Source organism: Maylandia zebra, linkage group LG22 (assembly GCF_041146795.1).
Source record: "Maylandia zebra isolate NMK-2024a linkage group LG22, Mzebra_GT3a, whole genome shotgun sequence".
In the NCBI taxonomy this organism is placed as follows: Eukaryota; Metazoa; Chordata; class Actinopteri; order Cichliformes; family Cichlidae; genus Maylandia; species Maylandia zebra.
The window spans coordinates 1,088,273-1,096,152 of record NC_135187.1 but is presented as its reverse complement, the minus strand read 5'-3'; the positions used below and the strand labels follow the sequence as shown (position 1 = coordinate 1,096,152).

Below are 7,880 nucleotides of genomic sequence, written 5' to 3'. Positions count from 1 at the left end.
CTTCCATGTGAAGGTGAAGAGGTGACCCTTCTGGATAAGATGGTGAAGGTTTGCTGCATTTTGGTGAACATGTGCCCCAGTGTGGTAGTAAAACCAGGGAAAATGCTCTAGAAAGAGGTATTTAACCTGGACTCGCGGCGACAGTCGACGCGGGATTATTACTCCGAACTGGTGCAGTCTGTGCGAGCAGTGTGAGCTTGGTATTTGGCTAGCGTGTGGCTAATAGTGGATTTTTCCTCCTTCCTCCAGGAGAGGCGAGTGGAGGAGTGAGTTGGGGAGCACACACACTAGGGAGTTACAACACGGAACGCACTGGGAGCAAGGGACGTTGGACTTGCCTGTCTATTTCACTGTAAATAAACGCACTGCGTTTCTGTGAAGAAGAACTGCGCCTGGGTCCCTGTTTTCCATGACAATTGTAACTGATGTTCTACAAAGTGGTTTTAATTAAAATAGGCAAACATTTATTTCTTTATTCAACTTTTGAACTGTGGTACTTAGTAAGTACATATTCAGTAAATGCAAATTATTTACATGCCCCCCTAAATTAAAACATTATGGGTTATTCAGAACAGAACTATGCTTGGAGAAATATTTTCCCATCAGTTGATCCAACTCCTCCACAGTAGCAGGTGGAATCTTTTCTTTTCCCTGTCACTACAGATGGTCTGTTTATGTTTTAATCGAGAGCCTTTTTTTGGGCAGCTGAAGAGGAGAAGTCCATCTTATGGCCAACCTCTGGCTGTATCTTGGTCATATTACCAGGCAAAACCCAGTATGCAGGTTCATCTGTAACAGTCCTTGTGCCACAGATCCTCACTGTTGCTTCTACATTAAACAGAAGAGCAGCGACATGGCTGCAGGTCTCTGTGACTCCGGCCTTACAGGTGCAGCGGGCGGCTTCAACCTTCCCTGTGATGCTCACAGTGACCCATGGCTGCAATGCTGGTTCATTCAGTCTTTGAGAGTGCAGTAACACACACAGACAAAGTTCATTTAAAGACAAGAACTATGAGCCAAGGCCGACACAAATGTGTTTTATCTACTTTCAAATCCATTTATCATAAATGTAACAAAGTGTTTACATGTGATTTTTTTATCTTTTTATGTGTCCATCTATACAACGCTGCATGTTGTATTCTAAAGTTGCCTGTTTGTTTTTTTTAATCTGCCAGCAAAAAATGAACCTAAAGTATGTAATGCAAGGATGTCATCGCTTTCAAGAGGGAGAAAGCATAAAGTTCGACTTTTATGAATCACTTAATATGATAAGGAGATTCTGCAGGTCATTAATCGATGTATAAAACCAAAATAGAATATATTTTTACTTACACAGGACACAAACACGGAAGCAAGATGTATAATTAGGATTATTTATAACAAATATGAATTAATTAGTGCAATTTCTTTAACCATAGAGAATGACTAAATCCTTCAGGACAATGTCACATAAATGCACTGAACTCACTATGTTTTCTCTCTAACAGCCTCCACATGTTCTGACTGTAGTTTCCCCTCATGAATGAATTTATGCTGCACTAATCTGAATGTTCGGGGGGAATCAAACGCATTTTACTCGCAGTACTCGAGCTGACTTACCTTTGTTTGAATGACGGCGAATTCACAACATGGAGGCTTAAAAAAAGCCAAATCTTGTACCGATCCAGGCGATTCGTAGCCTGCTAAACTGGTGCCGCACTCCCACAATGCACTGCGGCGTGACATCAACTCCAAAGCCCCATAGGGCTTAACCCCTCAAATAGTCCACCATATACAAGCACAGGTGAGCCCATAAAGGGTAGGAAGTGACTATCCTTACAAAAGTCTAAGGAGCTTGGAAAGAAAGGCGTCTGGACTTCTTTAAGTTGCTCCAAGCTCCTTAGACTACGATGACCCGGATGACTGAGAACCTTCACAGACATTCCTTACAAAATAAGGAAACCAGCTATAGCCTCTCCCACCATCCTACATGTAGGGGATGAACAGAAAAATATCTGAACATGCAGTTCAGGACAAGGTTTACAATTTTAAGCACAACGATGACAACTTTTATCAAAATCACTCCAACAGCTGCCTATACTGCTGTTCAACCTTCTGTCCCTCTAAGAAAAAAGGCTGATGAACTACAGGCACTCCATACAGTGTAAAGACTCCAAATCAATTTAATGATCAAATTCCAACTTGTATCATTTCACACAAGACATTTGCTGTTATATCAGGGAATGTTGACTCCTCCAATTAAACATCTGAGGATTTTTATGCATATGTGTGTGTCTGGTGGATATTTCAGGGTTGGTGTCGCAACAGGAAACAGCAGCCATCCACTGACGTGAGAAAACAAACACACAGATCATTACTGTTCCACTAACGTATTGTCACGCTTTAGAAATGCGTTCCTACCACAAGAAGCAGCTTATTAAAAGGTCACACAAGTTATGTTTAGGTATGATGGGCAAATCCCAGACATTCAGTAATGCGCTGACTCCTGTTTGACGAATCATTAAAGAACATTTTTTCTTACAAATAATTATGTAGTGGATGTTTATGTATTTTAAGAATAACAGAGAAATGTTTTCAGGAATTAAGTGATGTAATAAGATACAAGAAAATCAAATGAAATAAAAGATGAACACCTTGTTCTCAGGAAGGCCTTTAAAATTCATTCATCTACTTAAACTAGTAACAACTTCATTCAGTTACTGAAGCAGAACAAATCAAGTTTGAACATTGACTCTAACAATCACAGAATTTGTTTAAAAGAAAATTTTAAAAATAAAATGAATTGAAGTTTTTTATGTGCACACTGATTGTCAACAAAGAAGTAGAGACCTGGAAAAGTTGTTTCTTTGTCTAAACCTACTCAGTCAGTTGTGAGCTTTATAAAAACCAAAACTAATCACAGAAAATTTGTTTGAGTTAGTCTGTCAGATCCTTTTTGACTACAAATTTGAAGTGATGGCTGCTTCAGGAGGACAATAGGAGAGAGATGCAGGTAAATAAAAGGTTAGTGCACACACCTTAAACCATGACGATAACTACCATTACTCCACCTGCACATATTTGCACTCAGGTTCATGTTGGCTGTTTATAAAAAGAGGAGATGAAGTCAAAGAACATCGCTTTCTTTCACTGCAGTGGATGACATTCAAGCAGAGAGATACTATGTAAGTAATCCTAATATTAAATATATATCTGACATGTTGTATATTAATACATTTTAAATATACAACATGTGTTTTTTACGGCTAATTGTTATTTTTACTGTGATCTGGTTGCTTTATGTTGTTTAATTTAGGGAGCATTTTCATTTTAAAAAGTAACGTTTTCGTTTTTTAAATGGTTCTGTTCTGTTTTCATAGTAATGAATAGTAATAAAGAACTATGTTAGTTCTATACTTCTGTTTCAAGCTCAGTATAAACAAGCACCTTGATGGTAAATATGAAATAATTAGCAACACATGAAAAATTACAAGAAGTGATAAAGTGTAAGAGAAGCACATTGACAACTTCAAGGTAAGATTTTTAAGAATAAAGAGATCACAGATTGGTAATTTCAAATATAAAGTTATATAATGTTGCAGCCATGAATGAAAACAGTAAAATGCAAAGATTTTAACTCAACAAAAACATTCTTTCATGCCAACCTCATACTTTGAATTAAACCGACCATAGGCATGCTAGGCATTTGATCTTTTCTTCAGCTGATAATAACCATGATGGACAAAATTTTCAGAGAGCAGAGAAACAACTTCACTATGATCGCAAAGATTTGTATCATCGTTCTTCTTTTTGTTGGTAAGAGAAGCTTTATTATTCAAAGAATTTTATACTCGTTAAAAGGGTGAACAAATATGAAACTGAGAAAAGATTTCTACACAGCCTGCTGCAATGCATGCACAACAACCTCAACCGCAGCAACAACAACTGCAGATGCTCCAAAAACAACCACAGCTGCCCCAACCACAACTGCAGCGACAACAACCACAGCTGTTCCAACAACAACCACAAATGCAGCGACAACAACCACAGCTGCCCCAACAACAACCACAAATCCAGCGACAACAACCACAGCTGTTTCAACAACAACCACAACTGCAGCGACAACAACCACAACTGCAGCGACAACAACCACAACTGCAGCGACAACAACCACAGCTGTTCCAACAACAACCACAACTGCAGCGACAACAACCACAACTGCAGCGACAACAACCACAGCTGTTCCAACAACCACACCTGTTCCAACAACAACCACAACTGCAGCGACAACAACCACAACTGCCCCAACAACAACTACAACTGCAGCGACAACAACCACAGCTGTTCCAACAACAACTACAACTGCCCCAACAACAACAACTGCAGCAACAACAACCACAACTGCAGCAACAACAACCACAACTGCAGCGACAACAACCACAGCTGTTCCAACAACAACCACAACTGCCCCGAAAACAACCACAACTGCAGCAACAACAACCACAGCTGTTCCAACAACAACCACAACTGCCCCGAAAACAACCACAACTGCAGCTACAACAACCACAACTGCAGCGACAACAACCACAGCTGTTCCAACAACAACCACAACTGCAGCGACAACAACCACAGCTGTTCCAACAACAACCACAACTGCAGCGACAACCACCACAGCTGTTCCAACAACAACCACAACTGCCCCGACAACAACAACTGCAGCGACAACAACCACAACTGCTGCGACAACAACCACAGCTGTTCCGACAACAACCACAGCTGTTCCGACAACAACCACAGCTGTTCCAACAACAACCACAACTGCAGCGAAAACAACCACAGCTGTTCCAACAACAACCACAACTGCAGCAACAACAACCACAACTGCCCCGACAACAACCACAGCTGTTCCAACAACAACCACAACTGCCCCGACAACAACAACTGCAGCAACAACAACCACAACTGCCCCAACAACAACCACAACTGCAGCGACAACAACCACAGCTGTTCAAACAACAACCACAACTGCCCCGACAACAACCACAACTGCAGCAACAACAACCACAACTGCCCCAACAACAACCACAACTGCAGCAACAACAACCACAGCTGCCCCAACAACAACCACAACTGCAGCGACAACAATCACAGCTGTTCCAACAACAACCACAAGTGCAGCGACAACAACCACAGCTGTTCCAACAACAACCACAACTGCAGCAACAACAACCACAACTGCCCCGACAACAACCACAGCTGTTCCAACAACAACCACAACTTCCCCGACAACAACAACTGCAGCAACAACAACCACAACTGCCCCAACAACAACCACAACTGCAGCGACAACAACCACAGCTGTTCAAACAACAACCACAACTGCCCCGACAACAACCACAACTGCAGCAACAACAACCACAACTGCCCCAACAACAACCACAACTGCAGCGACAACAATCACAGCTGTTCCAACAACAACCACAACTGCCCCGACAACAGCAACTGCAGCAACAACAACCACAACTGCAGCGACAACAACCACAGCTGTTCCAACAACAACAACAACAACTGCAGCGACAACAACCACAACTGCAGCGACAACAACCACAGCTGTTCCAACAACAACCACAACTGCCGCAACAACAACCACAACTGCCGCAACAACAACCACAACTGAAGCGACAACAACCATAACTGCCCCAACAACAACCACAACCTCAGCGACAACAACCACAGCTGTTCCAACAACAACCACAACTGCATCAACAACAACCACAACTGCAACAACAACAACCACAGCTGTTCCAACAACAACCACAACTGCCCCGACAACAACCACAACTGCAGCAACAACAACCACAACTGCAGCAACAACAACCACAACTGCAGCGACAACAACCACAGCTGCTCCAACAACAACCACAACTGCCCCAACAACAACAACTGCAGCGACAACAACCACAACTGCAGCGACAACAACCACAGCTGCTCCAACAACAACCACAACTGCCCCGACAACAACAACTGCAGCGACAACAACCACAACTGCTGCGACAACAACCACAGCTGTTCCGACAACAACCACAGCTGTTCCAACAACAACCACAACTGTTCCGACAACAACCACAGCTGTTCCAACAACAACCACAACTGCAGCGACAACAACCACAGCTGTTCCAACAACAACCACAACTGCAGCGACAACAACCACAGCTGTTCCAACAACAACCACAACTGCAGCAACAACAACCACAACTGCCCCGACAACAACCACAGCTGTTCCAACAACAACCACAACTGCCCCGACAACAACAACTGCAGCAACAACAACCACAACTGCCGCAACAACAACCACAACTGCAGCGACAACAACCACAGCTGTTCCAACAACAACCACAACTGCCGCAACAACAACCACAACTGCAGCGACAACAACCATAACTGCCCCCACAACAACCACAACCTCAGCGACAACAACCACAACTGCAGCAACAACAACCATCACCTCCTCTGCCATCCTCATCAACATCAGCTTCCTGTCCGTTATTATTCCTGTGATGTCACATGTACTCAGCTCATACTGTTAACATTTTTCTCTTCAGTTCACTTCCTGTAAATAATATAAATATAACAGAAAATTATTTATGAGAATTTATGAAATGTTTAAATTAGCATGTAGCTCGTTCTCAGTGAAATGTGTTTAATTGTTCTCAATTTGTGTGATTATAATGTTCAAAACTGAGCATTTAATCTAATCCCCGTTGCTGTTTTGTTGCCATTTACTGGTGAACTTGAGTATTTTACTTGTGTTTACACTTTTTTTGGGTTGTGGTTTTATTTTGCTGGCAGAATATCTGTGCTTGTATTTCACCATAGTTTTTCACAGTGTTTGCTGGTAAAGAGATTTAGTATACACATCCAGAAATGCATACACTATTATATATTGTACATATATTTATTAGTTTCAGGTTGGCCATTCTTGTATTTTGCTCGTTTGTGTTGTTGTGTTTGCACATCTCTGTTGCTTGTGGGGCTCGCACACAAGAATTTCACTCGCATGTGCTGTGCCAGTGTGCCTGCACATGTGATGTGACAATAAAAAAGTGATTTGATCCGAGTGATTTGAAGAGGAGATTAAAATACTGGGTAAACATCAGTTGGATCATGGCCCTTTATTCTATATCAAACATCAAAAATAATTCTATAGAAGTTACAAAGCATATTCTAAATCTTATTTATTGTGTGGCAGACTTCCACCAAATATGAACTCTGCAAATATTACACCCCTGACCTTACTAAAACAAGTCAAAAAATAAAGACAGAGTCTGACCTGCTTAACTAATTCAAAACAGGAGAAAACTGGTGATCAAAAGAAACTGCAGCTCACCCCTACCCGGGTCCTCCAGCTGGAACCAGTCACGACGGGGCGGTGTATCCACGCACCAATTGGAGCAGGGCCCTGGCACAGCTGAATTAGTATAAACAGATATATTACCTGAATTAAACAACCCTCCTATTGTTTAATTCCCAAACTAAGAAATTGCTCTTTACAAGGCGTCAGCGATGACATTTTCCGTTCCTTTCTTGATTTGCAGGTTAAAATCCTGCAAACATTGTCAGGAAGCGCTGTGTGGCAGGCAGGAGTTGGACCCAAAATGCAGGCACTCAGACTCGAGGGATGAACTCAGAATGTAGATTTTATTCGAAGACACCAGGAAAAGATACAAAACTAAAGTATACTGGGAAAATATAAACTATACTTTACGGAGAGGCACATGAGGGAACACACAGCTTGAGGGACGACGCGACACAGACTCAGAGAAACACAGGGTTTAAATACACTGGGAAATAACGAGACACAGAAGGAGAGCACAGCTGGGGGAAATCAGAACTGACAAGAC

General features: G+C 42.1%; 1 protein-coding gene across 1 annotated transcript; it reads left to right on the top strand.

Moving 5' to 3' along the window:
* The first annotated feature begins 3,290 nt into the window (after window positions 1-3,290).
* Window positions 3,291-7,135, top strand: LOC143414796 (uncharacterized). Its single transcript, XM_076879694.1, has 2 exons — window positions 3,291-3,795; window positions 3,880-7,135. Exons 1-2 carry the CDS (start codon window positions 3,714-3,716, stop codon window positions 6,564-6,566), a joined length of 2,769 nt encoding a protein of 922 aa, XP_076735809.1. The 5' UTR covers window positions 3,291-3,713; the 3' UTR covers window positions 6,567-7,135.
* Window positions 7,136-7,880: the final 745 nt, after the last annotated feature.

Excerpts from the sequence above, each read along its gene's own strand:
- LOC143414796 (XM_076879694.1), top strand. The coding sequence starts at position 3,714 with ATGATGGACAAAATTTTCAGAGAGCAGAGAAACAACTTCACTATGATC. Across the intron at positions 3,796-3,879 it reads CATCGTTCTTCTTTTTGTTG|CCTGCTGCAATGCATGCACA; the intron begins GTAAGAGAAGCT and ends ATTTCTACACAG.